This window comes from Lynx canadensis, chromosome E2 (genome assembly GCF_007474595.2).
Source record: "Lynx canadensis isolate LIC74 chromosome E2, mLynCan4.pri.v2, whole genome shotgun sequence".
NCBI lineage: Eukaryota > Metazoa > Chordata > Mammalia > Carnivora > Felidae > Lynx > Lynx canadensis.
Window position 1 is genome coordinate 28,096,544 of NC_044317.1, and position 22,439 is coordinate 28,118,982.

Consider the following 22,439-nt stretch of genomic DNA (forward strand, 5'->3'; position numbering starts at 1 on the left):
CAGCATCAGTTTCTCCTGGCCTATGTCTATCTACCCTGTCACCCACTCCCAAAGTGAGCCCAAATAACCAAACCAGGGAGCTAACTCCCTCAGTACCTTGGCCTTGGGGGTTTTCTTTAGATCTGCACAGACATCCTACCCTAGGAGTTCATGGACGATTCAGTGCTAAAGTTCCTTAAATATCACTATTCGCACAGTGAGGCATTCTGGGCCAATATTATGCCGGAGAGCCTGCCTAAGATTGAGTTAGTTCCAAAGCGGAAGTTTTGTCGCACAAGTTTTGTTGGGTGGGGGATCCCAGGAAGCACTGGTAGGAAAATGGAGAAGTGAGGCGGGGAAGGAAGGAAGGCAATATGGCGTATGTTAAGGAGCAGGTCACCACCGTGGGCTACTGGAGCGCTCTGCTGCTGGGGACTTCTGGAGCATGGTCTAGAACCTGTCACAGGTTTGTCCCACTGGAAGGATAAAGATGCTGTGGGTATTCGTCCACCAACTCCTCTTTGTCATTGGCTAAGGGCTGTCCCCAGGGGCGATGATTTCCCAGTACTCCTGGCCTGCTCTGTGCAGGCATCTAGCAAGCTCGTGCAGCAGGAGAGAGCCCCCTGAGGCAGAGTTGCAGGTTTGGGTAATTAGCTGCCATCTGCAGAAGGGATGCAGGCCGGCGCCTACCATGTCTGCAACAGAGTCAGTCCTTCTCCGTCCTGCTGGGTTAGGGTAAAACAGTGCTCTGAGCCATCAGACAACCATGAGCGGAAACTTTATTACTGCAAGCACTTTACATGAATGTCACCAATACCACATCTGAGCAAATATATAAAAAGCATAACCTATGGTACAAGAATTCTAACTTCTCGACTAATGCTCTGTACAGATGCTTCCCAGGCCTTGCCTCCAGCACAACGGATGCATTTCAGGGGCAGCAGCTGCACTTGTCTGAGCCCCCTTTGCAGATGCAGCCCCGGGCACACTTGGCACAGCCCGGGGGGCAGCAAGGACAGCAGCCTGAAAAGGTCACAGGACAGACAGGTGAGTTTGGGGGCCACGCCCCCATCTTTCCACTTCCTCTCCCACCACTTAGAGAAAGCAGAGCATGCCACAGGCTTCTATCCACGTTAGCAGAAGACCACATTAGCAGAAGACCTTCCTACCTGGGGCAGGAAGCTGTGGGATGTTAGAGCCAGAGGGGTCCTCAGGAGTCATCAAGAATATGCCACATGCCCAGAGAGGGGAAGGGGTTTGCTCAAGGTCATTGGTCAGTGGCAGATCAAGACTAAAACTCAGAGCTCATGACCCCAGGCCAGTGCTCCACCCCGTTCACCACTGGCCACAACAGGACCTCCCCGCAGCCCTCTTCCTACGCAACCCCATGGAGGCCCCCATCCCCAGGTGGGCTGCAAGCTTTAGGAGCTTTGCCCCAGGTCTCTGCTCAGCTTTCATTTCAGATCACTCCCGCATGGGTCAAAGGCCTCCAGAACCTGCTTAATACCACCATGGCTGGCTGGAGGGTTGAGAAAGGAGGGAACAGACTTTCTTAGCTTCTGGCCAGCGGTGCCCCCGGTCAGCATAACTCACTTTTTCGACACGTTTTACAGTTGCAAGTTGTGCATTTGCAATTGTCTCCACAGATGCAAATTCCTCCTAGAAGAGAAGACAGAGCCACAAGCGATAAGGACTGAGCTCCAACGAGGACACAAGGTGTGCTGCAGATCGTCCCGGTGGCAAGGTTAGTGGTCTGTCCTTGGGGAGGGGCTGGGCAAGAGGATAGAAGATGCTGTTGAGCATCACACAAGTGGCCAGGGCCCCTTAGTGGTTCCCAGTCACAGACCATGGATGGAAACTGGGGTGGCTGTGTCCAGCCCTTCAGCCGGGACACTTGCTAAATTGCAGATTCATGGGTCCGACCCTTGAGATAGTCTGATTCGTGAGTCTGGGTGGAGAAAAGGGAATCGTATTTTTTTTAATGTTTATTTAGTTTTGAGAGGGGGAGGGGCAGAGAGAGAGGGGGACAGAGGATCCGAGGCGGGCCCTGGGCTGTCAGCAGAGAACCTGGATGCGGGGCTTGAACTCACGAACCGTGAGATCGTGACCTGACCCAAAGTTGGGCACTTAGCTGATTGAGCCACACAGGGGCCCCGGGAATCATATTTTAAAAAGCAACCCAGTCTGATGTACAGTCAGGGTTGAGAACCACGAGACTAGGCCAAGTCCACCAAGCCCCAGGTCCCCCAGAGGCTGTCGGAGCCTTGTATACCCTCCTCACCTTTGCAAGGCATCAGGCAAGATGGCAACCCTGAATGGCCAGGAGAAAGAACCAGGGACATAAATAACCTCAAAAGAGAGCTGCAGCCATAGCTTGTTTTCATACAAAAACCATCTACACTTAAAAAAAAATCATCCCCCCTATCATTTGAGTGTCAAAATGCTGGAAGCTTCTGTCTCTTTGGCAAGTTTCGGGTATAGACATAATCCTGTATAGGACCAGAGAGGCTTGTGAGGACTCTTGATAAAAGACCAGGATGTCTCCAAACTCTGACCTCTCTCCTCCTGTGCTACGTGCTTATGTGAAATTAAGGAGTTTCAGAGACTCAGGAGCCCACGTATGCTTCTAATAACTCCCCTGACATCTGCAAATGCCTAATGATTTTAACACTTTCATTGCAACAGTGGGAGGTGGGCAGCTGGGGATGAGTGACCCTGGTTTTTGGATGAGGAAACTGAGTGTTGGAAATACTAAGTGTCAGGAGTGAATGGCAGCAGTGGACCAAAACCAGATTGCCAGATTCTGAGCCACAGCACTTCCTCAACTCTGGTGGCTGCCCCTGGGGGCCTGACACTAAGTGCCCCCTGATCCAGGGTCTCAATTCTAGCAAACCAGACTGGTAGGCCATAGAGTGGGAGCCGTCCCAGAGGTCACCAGTCCGAGACAAACCCCACTGGCGGCTCCTAATTGGAGGGAAAGAAATATTCATCAGAACCCTGTGGGTGCCCTGTCGGAAGCTGGTGCAAGGTCCCAGGACCCCAGAGTGGGCATGCTCACTCACCTGACATGCAGGTGCATTCGCCGGGGTCCATGGTCCAGGTGTTCCAGAGGCTCCAGTGCTATCACAGCTGGGGAAGAGAAGCTGAGCCAGCAGCCGCTGGAGGCTCCCTATTTATAGCTGTGTAGGTGTGCACTTGGGCGCACCCCACCTGTCCCTGGGGCCAGACGCCCTGCACACGGCCCGGCCAGACGCTGCGGGCTGGGGGTTGGAGGGAGCGGGCAGAAGGAGGGCAGAGGAGAGGGAGGGCAGTACAGTCACACAGGTGGCTTCTCAGAAGGGATGCAGGTGGCTCATCCACCCATCTGCGTATGTGCCAAGGTGTCAAGGAGCCGGGCTCAGGCTCCAGTGGTGCTTGTAGTGCTCAGATTGGCAGCTGTACCCATCTGCTCTCCAAGTCCTATGCAGCCTGCCATTTCTGCTCCCTTCTTCACAGGGCCTGGCTCGGGGCCTCACTCCGTCTCCCTTGGTCCTAAAAGCCCTTACCATGGGCAGAAGGGGGCTTCTAGCCAGGGTCTTGGGCTTTAGAAAGCCCCACTGGGGCCTTTTTTGGCATATCCTCCAGACTCCCTGGGTGAGAAGGCCAAAGGTCGGGGGCACGTCCCCAACCGAAGTACGCAACCTCTTCTAGACCATACACATAACACTCTGGATTCTGGAATCTTGTCTCATCCCAAGCCGGCTTGCTTCCGAGGGTTTGCTCAGACCTCTGCCCCAGGCTCCCAAGGGCAGATGGGCAGCTGGTGTGTGTCACTCTAGGCCTGAAGGGTGGCTGGAGGTAGCTGTTTGCTGGGGGTGCAAACAGAGTTTGGATGTGTGGGCTGGGAGCCCGCTGGTGTGCGTGAGGCCTCTCGGAGTGAGGGAAGAGGCTAGGGTTGGGAAAAGAAGGGAGGTGGGCCTTGGGGCCATGGGCAGCTCTCTAGGTGCCTTCCAGTGTGAGGATTTGAGAATTAAACATTTGAAGCTGGTCCTTCAGGTGGCTATGAAGCTCTCTGTAAGGTAGGGGGATGGAATGTATTTTATTTGTCAATTTGATTTATAACTTTTAGATATTTTAGCCAGTGGCGTGTGAACCTCCATTTGTGCTCTTGCTCTGCCCCCCTAAACATTAGGAAGGGCCTGGAACCAGCCTCCTGTGGGCTTGCTTGCTTCTCTTCATTCTCCACACTGCTTCGGATATAGAACCCCCAAAATAGCACTGGCCCTGTTATTCTCTTGCTATTCTCTTGTTATTCTCAAAACCTTCAGCGGTTCCCACCATCTGCTGAAGGAAACCCGAACATCTTAGTCTTGCATTCCAAGGTCAACTTACCTTTCTCAGGTCATTGCCCGCTCCTCCCTTCTACCTGCCTCACCAAAACCTAGGGACTCCAGGCTCCCCATACTTGCCCCGAACTTTTCCACATCCGGCCTTTGCTCCTGTCAGGTGTTCATCTTTCCCTACTGCCTCGAGTCCAAATAAATCCTCCTCATTTACCGAAGCATGAGCTCAAATGCCATTTCTTGAGTAGTAGAAGCAAGAGGGGCTCTATGGGAGAACGAGCCCCCCATCTTCACCATAACCTCATTCTCTGATATAGGCAGCGGATTGCTCTTTAGTCTTGTGTAAAGTGCTCCCCTGATGATGCAGCTTCAGGCTGCCCCCCAAAAGCTGCCACCTTCACCCCCTCTCCACATAGAAATTCTGGAGCTGCCACTGATGACACACGCTCCAGGAAGCTGCTTCTGATCTCCCCCTTTCTCAACTGGAAGAAGTCTTTACTTCTGTGACCCCTCAGTGATGCGTTTGTATGTTTCTCATGACGTTTACTACTTTGTACTCTGCTGTGTGAGCATGTCCATGGCTCTTGTGCCCCGTGCCCCAATCTCAGAGCTCTCAAAGGCAAGATTTGTGTCTGATGCCTCTCTCTTCCTCAACGTTCTGCACAACGTTTAGGAGATGAATGAATACAGGAAGGAGATGAGTGGTCAGAGGACTGAAGACATGAATGAGAGAGTGAGTGGACACATAAGTGGACAAATGAACCAGTGAGTGAATGACAAGTGGATGTATAAATGCATGAGGATCCTGCCTGTGGGTACTGAGGACCTCTGCTGAAAAATACCGTTACCAGTCAGAAAGGCAAAAAAAGATGGGGCCTGGCCATAAACAGTGGAGGCAGATCCTCCTTTTGTAAGTTGCCGGGGTCTCCGTTACTTATCCATAAGGACCAGTGAGGCCTCAGTCTGACCCGTGGAACCATGGGTTTGAGCTGAGAAGTTCTAGTGAGGAGAAAGGGATTCAGGTCCGTGGTCATCAGCAGGACACGGGGAGGGTAGGCAGGGGTGATATTGTAGTGATCAGAAATGGCCTTTGCTTGGAAGGAGTTCACAGCCTTCTAGGGGATCCAGGCATGTTCATCCATTCACCTCCTTCTAAAGGCTGGCACTGTGCGGGGCACTGGGGAGCCAAGGGTGAGTAAAACCAGAGCTTACAGTTGTGAAGTTTAGGAGGACATCTCAGCCTGGGAAACCCCTGACTGGGCAGGGCTGCTGTCAGAGTTTGGAGGCTGGCTTCGTCTTCCTTCCAAGTCCATCTCTTGGCAGGGTCAGCTCCCCCGCCTCACCTCTTATGTGTGTGCCCTGTAGCAGATACTAATGCCTTAGAAGGTCTAGCCCAACCCGTGAGCCCAGAGTGAGGAAGGGATTGTCCTTTACCCTCATCTAAGCCATCTCTCCTCCCTCTTTCCTGTCTGAGCCAGGAATGGCTTCTTCCTCGGATGATTGACACTGTGATTTGCTGAAGGCCCCGTCTGAATGATAATTTCAAAATTCTATCCCATAGCATGAAGATATTTCCCAGGTGCTGGGCTGTGCAGATTGAAACAACCATGTGTGGCATGGAGCAGTCGAGTCCATGCTGAGCTGTGCCCCAGGCTGTCCCGTTCATGTTCCGCCGTCCTTCTTCCAAGTGCCTGGAGAAGCACATCCACAGGCCCCTTTTGCCCTTTTGCCTGTCTTCTGGGTCTCAGCTCCAGATCTTTGCATGGAGCACGAAGACAAGAATACACACACCACCCCCAAGAACATGCAATGGCCTTGCTTTAGGCACAGCTTAAATCCACCCTTAGAAAATTAATATTTGAAAAATGTGTTAATTCATCTTCAAAGAAGTGATCCTTAGCTTTCCGGCGGGATTCAAGGAGCCCTGTGAAAATCTGATGAAAGTTTTGGGTCCTCTACCCAGAAAAAAAATGCACAAAACACATTTCCACCCCCCACAAGTTCAGAGGTTTTGTGGGGCTCTCAAATCCCATTGGTTAATGAACTCCCCTACCCCACCCCCACTGCCCCCTCAAACGAGGGGTCTTGATGTAAGAACTTCTCTGCAGAAAAGCAGTCCTGACGATGGCAGCTCTTCTCTCGTCACATAGCAGTTGTAGGTCCTTCGAGCCTGAGTCCTAAATATCTCCATCTCCAGCTATGGCCTCTCCTCCGTGCATATGTCCAGTGGCTTTCTCAAAACAATGAAACAGGTTGTTCCAAAGGAGCAGCCAATACCCCTCTCTTACAAAATGACAGGGTTCTCTATCTTCTCCCTTCTCATGAAGGGAAAAGCTAAACACATGTTCCTGAGCCCAGTGTTTTTTGCCAGAAAGAAGTTTCTGGGACTCATGGTTTAGGAATGGAGGTTCAGCCATTTGATGATGTCAGAGAAGAGTCCTGCGCCATGACTCCACACCCTGGCCCATGTTTTGCTTTTGGGAATCACCATCCTTTCTCCTGCAGGGACCCTCTAGACGTATGAGCCCCACCCCCTGGAGCAGCCTGGAGCCATCGGTTCTATTATGCTGGTTTATACACTGACCTCTCCCTCTAGACTGCATGCTTCTCAAAAACGAAGTCAGTCCGTATTAATCTCAGCATCCCCGTGGCCAGGCACACTGAGCGCTGGCACACAGTGAGTACTCAATAAATATTTATGGGCTGACGATGAATAAATGGCTCAATTAACAGAGTTACGCCGAGGCTGTCTTCTCCGGCTCTTGTTGAGGAGATTGAGAGGAACGAGTTGCTCACCAAGAGCAGTCAACAGCTTGAGATCTGGGGTCATGCTGCTTTGCTCCTAATCCACGTTCTGCCCCTTCTTTGCTGCATGATGTGGGGCAAGTTGCTTGACTGCTCTGAGCCTCAATATTCTCGTTAGCAAAGCCTGGCTAATGAAAATGATAACCCTACGGCACTGTCCTCATGATCGTTAAGTGAGAGAATGCATTTTAAGCACTTATTATTGTAGTAGTGTCATTATCATTACCTGGGCCTATTACAACTTGGCAGATTGGTTTAGCCACCCACCTATTTGTATGTTTCAGGATCATAGACTATTCTTTTTTTTTTTTTTTTAATTTTTTTTTTTAACGTTTATTTATTTTTGAGACAGAGAGAGACAAAGCATGAATGGGGGAGGGTCAGAGAGAGGGAGACACAGAATCTGAAACAGGCTCCAGGCTCTGAGCTGTCAGCACAGAGCCCGACGCGAGACTTGAACTCATGGACCGTGAGATCATGACCTGAGCTGAAGTCGGCCGCTTAACCGACTGAGCCACCCAGGCGCCCCTCTTTTTTTTTTTTTTTTTTTTTTAATAGACTTCAGCCTGTCTTGGGGTCCTGAACTGGATGCATTCAAACTTCTCAAATACTGTGGCTAAAAGTCTCTGGGTTTTAGTTCCTTGCTTACAAAACTTTTTTTTTTTTTAACATCTATTTATTTTTGAGAGACAGAGAGAGACAGAGTAGGAGTGGAGGAGGGGCAGAGAGAGAGGGAGACACAGAATCCGAAGCAGGCTCCAGGCTCCGAGCTGGAGCACAGAGCCCATCACGGGGCTCGAACTCACAGACTGCAAGATCATGACCTGAACCAAAGTCGGCCGCTTAACTGACTGAGCCACCCAGGTGCCCTTTTAGTTCCCTGCTTTTAAACTCAGCCTAATTCCTTTTGGGTCCCAGGGCCTGGGGACGGTGGAGCCCTTTCTTTCTGACTCCCCTCGATGTAGTTCTCATCTGTTTGGAGGCAGAGCTGAACTTCCATCTACAGAGCCCTCTTATGGAGTATTTCTGGCCTTATCTGGAAGACTAGGCATGAGAGGTTGGTGGATACCATCTGGGCTGGCAGGGACCCTATGAGGCACCAGCTTGAATCCTGGATGGTCAGCCCTGCAAGAACCCTCAGAAATTGTGGGTCAGCTTCTTGTTGTTCGGAAGGGGAAACAGGGTCAACCCCCAGTCACTGAACTTAGGTTGATGGCAGGGGAGGACTTGAACTTGACTCCTCACTTAGTTACCAGTACCTATGTTTTAGGTTTGAGGCATTCCTGACTGAACTCATCAGCAGTTTGGAGCCTTGTCACCTTATAAACTATTTACTAATTAACTTTATTATTAAAAAGTTCAAACCTACTAAAAAGTACAAAGAAGAGTATTACAACCACCATCGTATCGACCACCCAGAATTAACAGATGTCAACACGATCATATTTGCTTCAGCTCTTTTATTTATAAGAAATAAAAAAGTTAACAGGCTTATGGCTTTAAACACCATCTATGTGCTTATGACTCTCAGTTTACATCTCCAGCCCCGGCCTCTCTTTTGAACTTCAGCCCCATATTTCCGGCTGCTACTCAGCATCTCCATATGGATGTCAAACAGCATCTCAGACTCCATCCCCAACCGCCTCTCCCCACCTCACCTCCAACCAGATTCCCCCATGGTCTCGGTCTCAGTCTCGCCTGCCTCGACCGCCGCCGCCGGGTTTGGGGCACCATCACCTCCCGGGAAGATTCGACTCCTTTCCTAACTGGGCCCCCTTGCACCTGCTCTTGCCCTAGACCCTTATACTATGTTTTCTTTATTACAAAAATCCTGCAAGGAACATCCCCCTTCATGTCATGTACATAAATATACAAAACTCACTCATCCCTAGAGGGAGGGTGGCTAGGTGGTAGGGGGGACAATCGCTCTCCCAAGATCTTAAACTAATCTGCATTCCCTTGAGCAATTTCTGAGAGTTCTTATTTCCCCACTTCCTCCTCCAATACTTCTTCTATTCAGACTTTGAAATGTTTGCCCTTCTGATAAGTGTGAAGAAGTGTAATGGTACCTCATTGAGGTACCCATTTGCATGCCCCTGCCTCCCAGTGTCACTGTCCATTCACAACCACAGCCTAGTTGTCCTCCCACCAATTGTGGGTTTCTTGATAGCCTTTCACACTGTAGCAAGAGAGAGCATAATGAATATTATGGGCAGCGGTCCTTCACACATGTTTCCCATTCTGACTCTTCCATCCGCTTTCTATGGAAGCTCCCTTATCTCTGTGAACCTCAACTATAAAATGGGGGTCCCTGGGTCTACTCATAGAGTTATGGTGAGGATTAAGAGAAAATGAAGAAGATCAAGCATTTAACGTGCAAGTGCTCGAGCAATGGTAGATATTATTAAGATTTTATGTTTGTGGTGGCATGCTATGTTTATAGACGGCTTGATGTGGAGTCAGATATACCTGGAGTTTGGCCTCGATGCTTTAGCAAGGCATGTCACCTCTCCGAACATCAGCTTGTCATTTTTAGAAGGGAGATGATAAGTGGAAGGAGCAGGACAGGAGATGCTAGGATAGAAAACTCGCGGGAGCAGTAGGAAGCCGTGAAGAACACGAAGGGTGAACATCATTGTCACAAATCTGTCCACAGCCTGGCCTGGAAAAGCATGGTGCAGAGGGGTGACAGAGCCCCAAACCCTGGCGAGTTGGGCTTTGGAGTGGGAGGTTGGTTGAGAGGAGCAGGGCCAGCACCCCCTTCCTCATGCGCTATGACTCCTCCCCTGCTGGGCTAACGAGATGCTTCCCTCTCTGTGATCCAGGTTCTGAAGATCTTATCAGGAAGAGCTTCTGTAGATTTTGATAAACTGTAAGGTTCTTCACGTTTCCTTTAAATATATGTCTCTAGACATTTGTTCCATCAGCTAAGCTAAGGTAACAATGCATGCGTGTGTGTGTGTGTGTGTGTGTGAGAGAGATAGAGAGAGAGAGAGAGAGAGAGAGAGAGAGAGAGAGAGAGGAGAGACTGAGAAAGCTATACATGCCAGGGAGTCTGGGGCTGTTCTGTCTCAGGATAGCTCCAAGAAAGCCTCTTCACTCCAACCAAAATGTATACACACAGAATTTTGTTTTCCAGGCCCCCCCTTCCATTCACAGAGCCCAGGTAAAGAACCCACAACTGGTGCGTAACCAGCCTCCCAGGAGGTGGGTCTCAGCTCTGTGGATTGTAAAAATCAGGCCAAGGCTAATTAGGAGCCACCTTGCTCGATGCCCAATCATCTGTGTGCTCGGCAGACTTCACAGACTCTCCAGGGCTTGTGGCTGCTAGTTAATTACACAGGACTCCAGCTCCAGGGCTGTAATTCAGTACCCACTGGGCAAGTGAAACCCTCCGCTTTGCACACGGCCCTAGAGGAAGGATGAGTAAGGTCAAAGCCAACAATTACCCACACTCATTGCCCCCAGGAGCAAAGTGGCTGGCCCAGGTTGGCTGGCAGCCCAGATTAGGGCTTTGGGGATGGGACGAGAGGCTCACATCTGTCCATTTGTCCTTCCTAAGTCCTTTTTCTTCCTACTTTCCTTTCCTTCCTTTCTCCCCCCTTCCCTCCTTCCCTCCTCCCTCCCTCCGTCTCTCCCTTCCTCCCTTCCTTCCTCCCTCCTTTCCTCCCTTCCTTCCTCCCTTCCTTCCATCAATCCTTCAGCAAACATTCAGGCCCTGCTGTGTACTAGGCTTCAGGTTAACACTCTGGATGAGGTAAGTGAGCCAGACACAGGGACTGGTCATCAGGAGCTTGCTTTCCAGCAGGGGCAATACATAGTTCAATAGCCGTCAGAAAAAGGGAAAGCAAGCAGGATTTCTCTAAAGGCACGCAGGTGCAGGGTGGTGCTTGAATGACCCCGAGAGTGAGTAGCTCCTTAAATTTTGTGCCCTAGCTGCCTGGTCTTGGCCCTTCATTTCTCCCAGTCTAGGTAGACTCTGGGTTCCTCATGGAGTGTTGGGGTTTTCACGCCGCTCAGGCTCACAGCCCCCGGGGATTCAGGGAGGTGTATTGCAGGGGCTGCTGCAGAGGGGATGTCAGGCCTCACCCCTCCTCTCTTCTATTTAAATGGGGCAGCCACTCTTTTTACAATCTGTTTTGTCTTGTGCATCCCGCCCACCTCCTGTCACGTAACGATTTTATCTGGGGTGGGGGTGGTATCGCAGCTGGAACCCGTAGGAAAACCATTGAACACCAGCTTCACCTTCAAGGTTAGTGGCCTTGCCCAAGGGAACAGCGGCACTTGGCAGATTTCTCAGTTGGAACTCTGGGCCAACGCTCTTCCTTGTTTTTTGCTCTCTCTCTTTTTTGAGTTATTTTTATTCTGAACGATTTCAAAAACAGAGAATAGAAAATTAAATGTGGAAACTTCCAGCATGACCAAATATTAACATTAAGTCCTATTATTCATTTCAATGACCTAAAGGAGCAAAGCAGAGTGGAAACCCTTCACGTAAACGTCCCTTATCTCCTGCCTACCCCACCACCAAACCCGGGAACTGATTTCTCAAAGTGTGGACCATGCCCACGCATGTTTTTTTCTACTTTTACTACATATATATGTGTCTATAAAAAATTATATGGTCTTGTTTTACAAGTTTGTAAACCTCATATAAAATGGCATCATTCTCCATGTAGCCTTTTACAACTTTTTTTTTTTTTTTTTTTGCTTTTTTGGCTTAGCATTTTGAAATTTATGATTTTAACTGCCATATAGCATTCTATTTATTATAAGACGATCTCACAGTTCTATCCTTTTTCTTATTGGCGAGCATTTAGATGTTTCCCCTTTATCGTTATTGCGAACGCTGCTGTAATGGATGGCCACATATACATGGTTCCTTGTGTGACATGTCCCAGAGTTTCTCTGGGAACAGACTTGCTGAGCGGAAGGTCACAGGCTTACTCTACTTTACTAGATAGTCCCAAATTGCTTACCAAAAGTTCATACTCCCGTGTGATCAGTGTCCTCAAGGGACCATTTGCCCATGTCCTTGTTAACACTTGATATTGTCAGACTTAAGTTTCATCAGTCTGGCAGATACAAAATGGCATTTTCTTGGTTACTGGTTTACATTCCCCTCATTAGTACTGAGGCTGAGTGTACCATTGTTAAGATTTTTGGCTGCTTGGGTCTACTCTGTGGTCCAGTGTTCTTGCTAACGCGCTGCGTTCTACGATTGCTCAGTGGGCATCGCACTAACCAATCCGACTTTGGGACCAGTTTGTATCACTTTCATAGTCACATGGCCTGTCTCTTTCTTTCCACATTACTGGTTTTTTTTTTTTTAATTTTTTTTTTTACATTTATTTTTGAGAGAGCAACAGAGCACAAGTGGGGAGGGGTAGAGAGAAAGGGAGATGCAGAATCCGAAGCAGGCTCCAGGCTCTGAGCTGTCAGCACAGAGCCCGACATGGGCCTCGAACTCACAGACTGTGAGATCATGACCTGAGCCAAAGTTGGGCGCTCAACCAACTAAGCCACCCAGGCGCCCCGCACCTTACTGGTTTTTAATAATTTCCCCATTCAGGGGCGCCTGGGTGGCGCAGTCGGTTAAGCGTCCGACTTCAGCCAGGTCACGATCTCACGGTCTGTGAGTTCGAGCCCCACGTCAGGCTCTGGGCTGATGGCTCGGAGCCTGGAGCCTGTTTCCGATTCTGTGTCTCCCTCTTTCTCTGCCCCTCCCCTGTTCATGCTCTGTCTCTGTCTGTCCCAAAAATAAATAAAAACGTTGAAAAAAAAATTAAAAAAAAAAAAAATAATTTCCCCATTCAGAGGACTCAAAGTGATCTTGGGGGATGAGGAAGATGAACACCCTGGTATGTCCCCAGGAAGGCCACTCAGGGTCAGTGGGGAGTGGAGGGACAGCCTGGAGCTGTGTCTGCAGTCTTCATGTTCTCTGCCAGCAGTTGCTCAGGCCACGGGGGATTGGTCACGTTGGCAAAACTCATCCTAGGCTTCTGTGCTTTATACCCTTTGTTTAAAAACTCTTCCTTCCAGTTGAAATTTATTTATAGTAAGGAGCTCTGGATTTGCCCTCTAACACCTCTCAGGAATACCTGAAGAAGGACAGAAGCAGAACTCCTGGAATGAATGTAATTCTAGAATGCCAGGGCTATAAGGGCAATAATGTGGTCTAAACCCTCGCTCAATCCCAAACCCATTTACAGATAGGGAGCCTGAGGCTCCGAGAGGGGAAGGGCCTTGCCTATCATCCCACCCATGGTGCGGATCAGCTGGGTGAGGTGACGCATCGAGGAATAAAACCTCCTGGCCTTTGTAAACCTCCTATGTGACTATCAAGTGTGGCCATTCGCAGAACCACCCGCTCAGATGAAGCAACTGCTTAGGGCCCCACATGGTGCCACATGCCTCACCTAGGGGTACAAAGAAGGTTTTATGGTGTAATTGGGAGCTGAGATTCCCAGAGAGATCATTGGCGGGCATCACAGAACCATGTGCTTGGGTGGTGAAAAACACAAGGGTGTCTGTCCCCCCCCCCCCTCTCTTGCTCTCCATTCCTTCCCTTTCGTGTCCTTCCTCCTCCACCTCTTCCTCTTCCTCTTCCTCCTCCTTCTCCTCCTCCTCCTCCTCCTCCTCTCTCGTTTCATTCCCCTCTGTGCACACATCTTACTTTTTCTCTTGTATCTTCTCTCTCCAGGGCAACCGAGTCTTCTTAATTCACTCACTGGTGTCACTCACTCACTAATTCACTTCTCTGCCAGGGCCTCAGTTCCTCCCGAAACACTGAGGAGGTGTCCATAGCTAGATAACTGCTCAGGCCCCTCCCGGTTCTGTTCTGGGTGCTGGTAAAGAGAGAGCTGTTGGGAAGGTGCTTGACTCTATGATTTCTAGAGGGGCAATCCCCTCAGCTGAAATCCCAGAAAGGCAGTTTGTATTTAAAAGCATTGGGATTAGGACGCCTGAGTGGCCCAGTCAGTAAAGCATCTGACTTCAGCTCAGGTCATGATCTCATGGTTTGTGGGTTTGAGCCCCGCATTGGGCTCTGTGCTGACAGCTCAGAGCCTGGAGCCTGCTTCAGTTTCTGTGTCTTCCTCTCTCTCTGCCCCTCCCCTGGTCACACTCTGTCTCTCAAAAATAAATAAATGTTAAAAGTTTTTAAAAAATAAATAAAAGCGTTGGGATCAAAGTCACTTTTTTGAGAAAATTGTTCATTGTCTGCAGGCACTTTTTGGCCAGGCTTTTCCTCCAAAGATGTGGGAGGGAATATAGCAGCTCAGGACCTGTAGCCCCTGCGACGAGCTCTGCCAACAGTGGGCTTGCCAGACCTCCAACGCCAAAATCTCAGCGGGGGTGGTGTCCGTGGACTTCTGTTTGAACAGGTCCCTCAGCTAGATGGACCAATCCTCTGACCCTACAGCCCCTTCCCACCTGCCAGGGTTCCACTAATAACTTGGAACTGTGGTGCCCTAGTTATTTAACTTGTGGATTACTTCAGGATAAATGCATGGTCCTCTGAAAATAATCAGATCATCCCCAATTAATGTTACGGAGAAAAAAAACAAAGACAAGAGTTGAAGGGTTGTATGGAAGGAGGATCATTAGTCTCCACAGTCATTTCCTGCGTGGTAGAGGGCTGATGACAGAACTTGTTACCCCCTCAGTCAGTGCCTGTGGGGTTACTGACCTACTGTCTTCACACAGCTCAGGTCTGGGAAGCCGAGCATGAGAACCAGGAGGGGTGGTCACGACAACCCAGCCGGGTATGAAAGCCTGGGTGTGCTAGAATTCCTGGACCAGACACAGGTCTGTGTGAGTCTCAGATGAACATTGATTTATGCTTTGATTCCATCCATCTCACTCTCTCTTTCTCTCTGGCTGGGGCAGGCCATTTGACCTCTGTTTCCCTGCCAGTAAAATGGGGATAATAACATACCCCTCTAAGGCTGCCTCTTACAAATAATTGGCCAGTTTTTGCAGGGCACTTTGAAGAAAATTGCTGTGAAGATGTTCTGCTGGCCCTGGAATTTTCCTTGGTGCGAATATCAAACAGACAAGGATGGTCAATGTTCTGATTCTGGCACTCTCAGCCGAACCATTTTCCCCAATTCAGTTGGAAGAGAAGAAGATGGGGGAGGGGCTGTGATCACAGCCTGGGCCTGCCTGGAATATTAAAGACACAACCCTGCCTTTGATGCTTGCTTGTAACGCTTGTTAATTTTAATAGGAAGCGAGCAGAGGCGGGAAGTTTCTGCCTGGCAGAAGAAAACAGGCCGAGGCCAAAGAGGATTAGTGTCAACTCAATTTGGATCTAGTGTGGCTTTGAAGTCCTTGGCCTGGTGCTGGACAGAGTTGAAGGACAACTCCTAGATGTCAGCTGGGTGGGAGGCAGAGGGCTGGGGAAAGTGGAGACCTGTGGCCCCTCAGTTCCCAGCTCAGCCAGGAGCAGACAGCCTTCTTCTCAATTTGGGAAATACGTTGGAGTCAACAATCTCTTAGGCTGGTGAATTTTTGGGGAAGCTCCAAATAGGGGTCTCAAACTTAAGTGCCTGCAGGGGCTAGGCAGTTAACTCCTAAGAGCAAAGTAAGCTGATTGTATGCCATAGGGAGTGGTGGGGACTGTGGCAAACACAATAAGTTTCAATCAAATATTGGGATTTGCAAATTAGGGTCAAATTTTGTTAGCTCTCTTATAGGAGATTTATAGGAGAAATCTATTGCATTTTATAGAAGTTGAAAATTTGAATTGTGTGTGAACCATTTCAATTTTTTTATTTTTGTAAATAATTATTTTGAGAGAGAGAGAGAGGGAGTGAGTGAGGGGTGAGGGAGGCGCCGAGAGAGAGGGAGACAGAGAATCCCAAGCAAACTCTGTACAATTAGTGCAGAGCCCGACTTGGGGCTCGAACTCACAAGCTGTGATGATCACGACCTGAGTCGAAATCAAGAGTTGTGCACTTAACTGACTGAGCCATCCACGCACCCAGAACTACTCCAATTTTTAAACATTGGCCAAAGTTGTTTATTATTTTAAAACACCCCCATAGGCCAGAGAAGCCCACGGGGCCCTGTTTTGTGACCTCTGTCTTGGAATTCTAAAACTTTCGGGGTGAAAAATCACTTAAAATTCACGGAGGCCTTTGGTTACTATTTTTTAGAGACTTCAGACCAGTCCTTGGTTGAGGGCATCAGAATCATCCAGTAAGAGCTCTTCAAAAACACAAATTTTGGGGGATTCTGGTTCAGTAAGCTCGGAGTGGGAGCTGGGGAGGGTCTCATATTTTTTGTAAAATTTTTTTAATGTTTATTTATTTTTGAGAGAGAGAGTGAGTGGGAGCGGGGCAGAGAGAGAGGGAGACACAGAATCCAAATCAGCTCCAAGCTCTGCACCGTCAGCACAGACCCCAACGTGGGGCTCAAACCCACACACCGTGAGATCATGACCTGAGCCGAAGTCGGAGGCTTAACCGACTGAGCCACCCAGGCACCCCATGTTTTTTTTAACTCCTCAGATGATTCTGATGTGCAGAATCAGAAATGGTTGGGGAAATGGTGACCTCATCAGTTCCTCTGAATAATTTTTAATCTTTTTTGAGTCATAAACCCTTTTGAGAAACTAAAGAAACTTATCAACACTTTCCATAAGAAAAACAAAAGATACAGAAAAAAATGTTGCCTACAATATCAGGGGGTCTGAGAACTCTCCCACCCACAGCCACCAAGATAAGAACATTACTTGATGCTGGCTGGAATCCCATCTACAAGAGTCATGAAAATGGCTTCCAGGGTCTCACCTGTACTCTTCCAGTGACAGGAAGCTCATTACCTTAGGCAGTAGTCTATTCCCTTTTGGGGAGCATTATTAGTAAAGTTTTATGGGTTTTTTTTTCTTTAGGGTTTTTTTGTTTGTTTGTTTTTGTGATGAGCAAAAATCTCCTGCCTTTTTCCGCTTCTCCAGCCCCCAGCCACCCTCAAGTGCCACGTTTGTCCTCTGGCCAATCTCTCTTGTTTTCCTGAGATATGGAGGGGAGAGATGCTGCAGGAGGCCGGGAGAAGCTGGGGGATGGCCAACGATGAGGAGCTGTTCCCTCTTGGGATCTGAGATGCTGGGAGCGGATTCTTGACCAGAAGCTGGCGATACCTATTCACGCCACCTCATCCCTTTACCCCCCCACCTCTGGAGACCCCCTCCATTCATCCAATATGAGATGCCAAACCTGAATGCTTACATCTATTCAGCCTCACCATCCTCACCCTGTAACTTTCCCTGTGGCCGACCCCCTTTCAGTGGCTGACTCCCAGCCTGGAAGGTTAACCTTTTTAACACGAGTTAGGTACAGCTTGGAGATACCAGATACACCAAATGAATGACCATTTGAATCTGTTTTGCCCAGCACTCTTGCTTTGGCCAGGATCTGCTGGGCACCTGGGGGGAGAGGCATGCAATATGGCATCTTATAATATTGGATATCTACAATATTCATGCTGTCATTTATTCATTCGACATCACCGAACACTGACCACATGGTTGTAAATGGGCCTCCAACCCAGCCTCTGACCTGTCCCCTAGCAATCGGATGCTTCCTTAAACCTGTTTTTATTCTTGACTCATCCTGTGTCTTGAGTAGAAGACATCATAAGGTCCTTTGCATAAAGTAGGATGAGGGAGGTGGCTTGTCTTTGCCTTAAACTCTTAAACTTCAAGGGAGGCTCTCCTTTTCGTGATTGTTGAGATTGGTGTCCAACATCCCCCCTCTCTGCATCCACTTTGGGACTTGCTGATTTAATTGAAGCCAGGCCTCCTTTTCTGCATCTGGAAGAAGCCTCACTTTGTACTGTCATCTTGGCGTCGTCTTTGGTTGCTTTAGTCATCTGTCCTTGCCTGACACATGTATCCAGGTATAAATACTTTTAAAACCCCCCTGAAGTGTTCTCGCTCACTTTTTATCCCAGGGCTTCTGGAAAAGGGAGCGCATGTGCCTGAGTGAATGCCACAAGGAAACTGGGAAAATAGCATCTACTTACCAACCCCTGGCAGGATGACTGGCTACTTATCATTGGATGGACATCCACTGGGCCTGCCAGGGTCCCATTCATGCATCCATTCACACGTTCACGCCAGAAACATTTACCAAGTTCCCAAGGTTTGTCTGGTTCTGGGCTGCATGCTGCAGAGGCAGCAGTCAATAACACTGAGTTTTTGTTGCCCTCCAGGAGTTTGTATTTTAATAGGGGAGACAGAAGACAAGCCAGTAAGCACACTCATGAATAAATACAAGTTGTGATGCGGCCTGGGAGATAGCTATAGATACATTAAGGGGAACGCAATTCAGATAGAGGAAGCCACCCTTCAACTGAGAATTGTGGGGGAAGAGTGTTCCAGGCAGACAGAACAGCATATATAAGGGTCCTGTGGCTGGAAAGAGTTTGGCTTTTACAAGAAACCCAGAGAAGGCCAGTGCAGCCAGAGGTAGTAACTAAGGTGGAAGAGGCAGTACAAGAGCTTTGATTCAATTGCCAAGAGGGCTCAGCGGGTTTCATGAATGAGTGAAGGAAGCCAGGTCAGAGACAAGAGGGGGCACTGGGGTCTGTGGCAAATTGGCGAACATGTGCCCTGTGCAAAGGAGGTAGCTGCTGCCTAGCTCCAGCTAGCCTTACACCTAGTGGAGATGGAATCTGTGGGTCCAGTGTTTCCAGACCTTTTGATGTTTCAAGAGAATCCTCAAATTTCAATTTTGCTATAAAAATCTGTTAAAAAACAAACAAACCCTAAGACAATCATAACACATGTTTGAGGGCCGCATGTGGCCTGCCTGGGCTGCCTCATTATAACTCCTGAGCTGGGTAAATGCACAGTAGAGAATTAAAGAATTGTAGAGCAGTGAGGGTCCCCTCACCCATATAGGTAAACCGAGGCCCAAAGTACCCTCAGCTTCCAGCTCTTCCTCTATTGGGTAGTTTCCTGAGAACGGCAACAACCTTTCAGGCTGATTTCCTCTTCGAGCCCCGGGCAAGAACTTAACTTTGGGGCTCAGTTTCCTAATTTGCAAACAGGAACATCGAGGCCCAGTGTGGCGGCTGCCTGGGGCCATAGTGTGTGGGGTAATTAGGGTTTGAAAGCCACTTTGAAGCTTCTAAGAGGAAGTACCCAGCAAAGTTCAGAAGGGGATTTCAAAGGGCTTGTTCCTTCAAGTGCCATAGACGTGTGTGTCCCAACCTCTCCTCATCTCCAGGGGGCTTTACCCAGGCGGGAAGTGAGTAGGTGGCTGCCCTTTGCTGTGGGACTCCAGAAAGCCCGTCGGTACATCCACGTCTCCCTTCCAACCTATCTTTTCCTTCCCCAATATGTTCCCCTCTTCTTCCTTGCCAAAATATTCCACAAGCCCCTTCCAGGTGCCAGTCACAGTGAGTCACAGTGCCAGCTCTAGGAATGCATCCTGGTGGCTCTAGCAGCCAGCAAGGAAAACAGGGTGTCCGAAACTACAGGTGCAGCACATGTTATAAGACAGAACCTGCAGAGAGAGGGTCGTAGGAGCAAATAACCCATTCAGGGGTTCGGGCCCCTGCACATCCTAAATAAGTGAATGTTTCAGCTGAAACCTGAATGTTGAGCAAGAGTCAGCCAGAGTGGAGAGGAGAGGGTGGGAGAAAGTCTAGGTCGAAAGGGCTTCCACCATCAGGGGCTGGGGGAGGGATAAGGGAACCCTGAGCATTCACACACTGAGAGATGCTCACTGGCACGGTCTTGGAGCTGTCGGGGAGCAAGAACTCCTGTCCCCTCAAGGCTCCTTGTAGCTGGACTAAGAATCAAATTGACTTGGGACAGATGAATAGGAGGAAATTAAATTTAATGACGTACAGATGGGGAATCCATACACACATGGGAATTCCCAAAACGGTCAGGCAAAATGAGGTACGTTTGTCATCCTAAACTGAAGGGATGTGGGTAGGGGCCTGGGACTTCAGGGCAAAGGAGTGCGCTTCAAAGGGCGATAAGAAGAAAAGCAGATGTTCGGTAATTAGATGTTGCCCCTGCCATACAGATGGGTGACTCAGATAAAATTTATCTCTGGTAATAACCCTTGTTCTGGAAAACACCCCCAATTTAGATTTTTCTGGGTAGTTAAAGGAGGGGCAAAGTTTCTATTGAGCCCATAGGGTCTTGATTGCCTTCAGCTCAAAGTAATCTTCATGCCAACGTGGCCCATCTCGGGATGGCCTGCCCTCGTGCCCCTGCCCCTGCCGACATCCCACAGTCCAAGGTTGAGTGGTAGATTGGAGACAAGGAGGTGGACAGAGGCCTGCTCACATGGGGCCTTAGCAGCGAGGGCGAGGATTTACTTTTTTATTTCTTTTACTTTTTAATTGTTTACCTTGAAGGTAATAGCATAATAAGAAGTTTCTGAATTTCAACTCAAAAGGAAGTATTAGGATTTGATTGCATTTTTTTTTTTTTTTTTTTTTTTAGAACTCAGTGGTTATTTCCTTGGGTTGATCTCCTCTAAGAAAAAGCCTGGCAAACGAGTCCCTTCTCATTCTGTTCTTCTGTGATCTCCAAATCCCCTTTCTGCACATTTTTTGTGTCCCAAGACACCAGCACCTTCCTTGAACAATAGGTACTATTGTAAATCCATAATTGTAGGGAGAACACTAGCCCCGAGAGGTCATCTGCTAAGGTCATCCAGCCAGAAAGGGGTAGAGTGGGGAATCTGAACATCAGTCCATTTGCTTCCAAAGCTGGGGCTCTGTCTACAAGAAGGGCGTGATCAAGATAATGACTGACAACCTGGCCATGTCCCCCCTCAGCCAGGTCCTGAGGTAGAAAAAGCCCCTATCTGTGGATATCTTGCAAGTGATGGAGGGAAAAAAAAAAATCCCACCTCTAACATCAATCTCTGCATGGAGGAGGTTCAAGGGAAAGCTTAGAGGGGCAGAAGCTGTGTTCTGCCTGTGTTTGAATACTAATGAGGCAGGGACGTCAGTGGCTAATTAATGAGGGCCTGACCTCCAGGGTTCCTAGGATGCCAGCTTTTGTTCAAGTCTTTTTTCCTTCAGAGAACACTGAGCTGGTTCCTGGACCGGATGCACCACAAAAGGGCCTTTCAGGACTTCCTTTGAATGAAGTGTTCTGTTCCCACCACAGCTTTTCAAAGACTGGGGGAGAAAACAGAAACTCAGAGGGACTAAGAAGTTCTGTTCTTTGAGGATGGGCAGGGGGCATGCTGCATATTCTGAGATCAGGCCTTCATGGGCCAGGCACCAGGGGCTGGCTGGTCAGAGAGCCTGGGGCTGCCCAACCCTGAGCTGAGTCACGTTCCCAGCTCCCATGGTAAATTATCGCCCTTGGTTTACAGCTAGTAAACACAAAAGGAGACTGGAGTCCCTGGGATGGCTGTGGTCCAGATGCACCAGGAGATACAGATCCTCTTCTTTTCAGTCCCCAGAGGGGTCCAAAGAGGGCTCAGCCTGGGATTAATGCCACGGGTATCTCTGTGGGAGGGTTAGGTCTGTGGTAGAAAATTTAAATCATTCATATACTTGCAGGGAGGGATGACAGAATAATACAAATGGCATTTAGAGAAAATGATAAGATACCATCTATGCTTGTCATAATAGAAATGCAAATTGGAACTACAACCAGATATCATTTAAAAAAAAAAAACCTATCTGATTGGCAGAGATCCAAAAATGTGAAGCGTGCGGTGTGCGGAGGCAGTGGAGAACCAGATGTGCGCATCCTGCGGGCCAACCACGACAGCATCCAAAATGCAGGGGCGCCTGGGTGGCTCAGTCGGTTGGGCGGCCGACTTCGGCTCAGGTCATGATCTCGCAGTCCGTAAGTTTGAGCCCCGCATCAGGCTCTGTGCTGACAGCTCGGAGCCCGGAGCCTGTTTCAGATTCTGTGTCTCCTTCTCTCTGACCCTCACCCATTCATGCTCTGTCTCTCTCTGTCTCAAAAATAAAACGTTAAAAAAATTTTTCAAAATGTGAAAGCATACGTGCTTCCAGGAAGCACCTCCACTTGTAGGAGATTATCCTCTCTATGTATTTATTTACACATTGTGCACAAAGAAGTGGGTGCAATTCATTGTAATTTTGCTTATAAAAGATTGGAAAAGGACTAAACTGTCCATGACAATGGGGATTGGTTCAAAGAATCATGACACAGCAGTGCAATGAAATTCTAGGCAGCCCTTAAAAATATGTCTTCATATAGAGGGATCATGAAGATGCATAGTGTTATCTGAGGAAAGGCAAGGTACAGAATGGTGTGCACATCAAGATACGAGATGCCACCATTTGTGGGGAGAAAGCAAGGAGAGGCTACCT

At 48.8% G+C, this 22,439-nt stretch overlaps 1 protein-coding gene and 2 long non-coding RNA genes across 3 annotated transcripts in view; 2 read left to right on the plus strand and 1 right to left on the minus strand.

The window, feature by feature from the left end:
* Positions 1–931, plus strand: part of LOC116737802 — a 13,178-nt gene extending 12,247 nt beyond the window's left edge. Inside the window, exon 4 of the long non-coding RNA XR_004342997.1 lies at positions 872–931. This is a non-coding gene — a long non-coding RNA (uncharacterized LOC116737802). The remainder of the gene's footprint in view (positions 1–871) is intronic.
* LOC115502101 (metallothionein-4) lies at positions 876–3,072 on the minus strand. Its single transcript, XM_030297309.1, has 3 exons — positions 3,042–3,072; positions 1,573–1,638; positions 876–1,002 (listed from the first exon to the last, which is right to left on the minus strand). The coding sequence occupies exons 1-3, from the start codon at positions 3,070–3,072 to the stop codon at positions 911–913; spliced, it is 189 nt and encodes a 62-aa protein (XP_030153169.1). The 3' UTR covers positions 876–910.
* LOC116737803 lies at positions 946–21,903 on the plus strand. Its single transcript, XR_004342998.1, has 3 exons — positions 946–1,026; positions 1,626–1,723; positions 21,788–21,903. It is a non-coding gene; the product is annotated as an uncharacterized LOC116737803 (long non-coding RNA).
* The last annotated feature ends 536 nt before the right edge of the window (positions 21,904–22,439 follow it).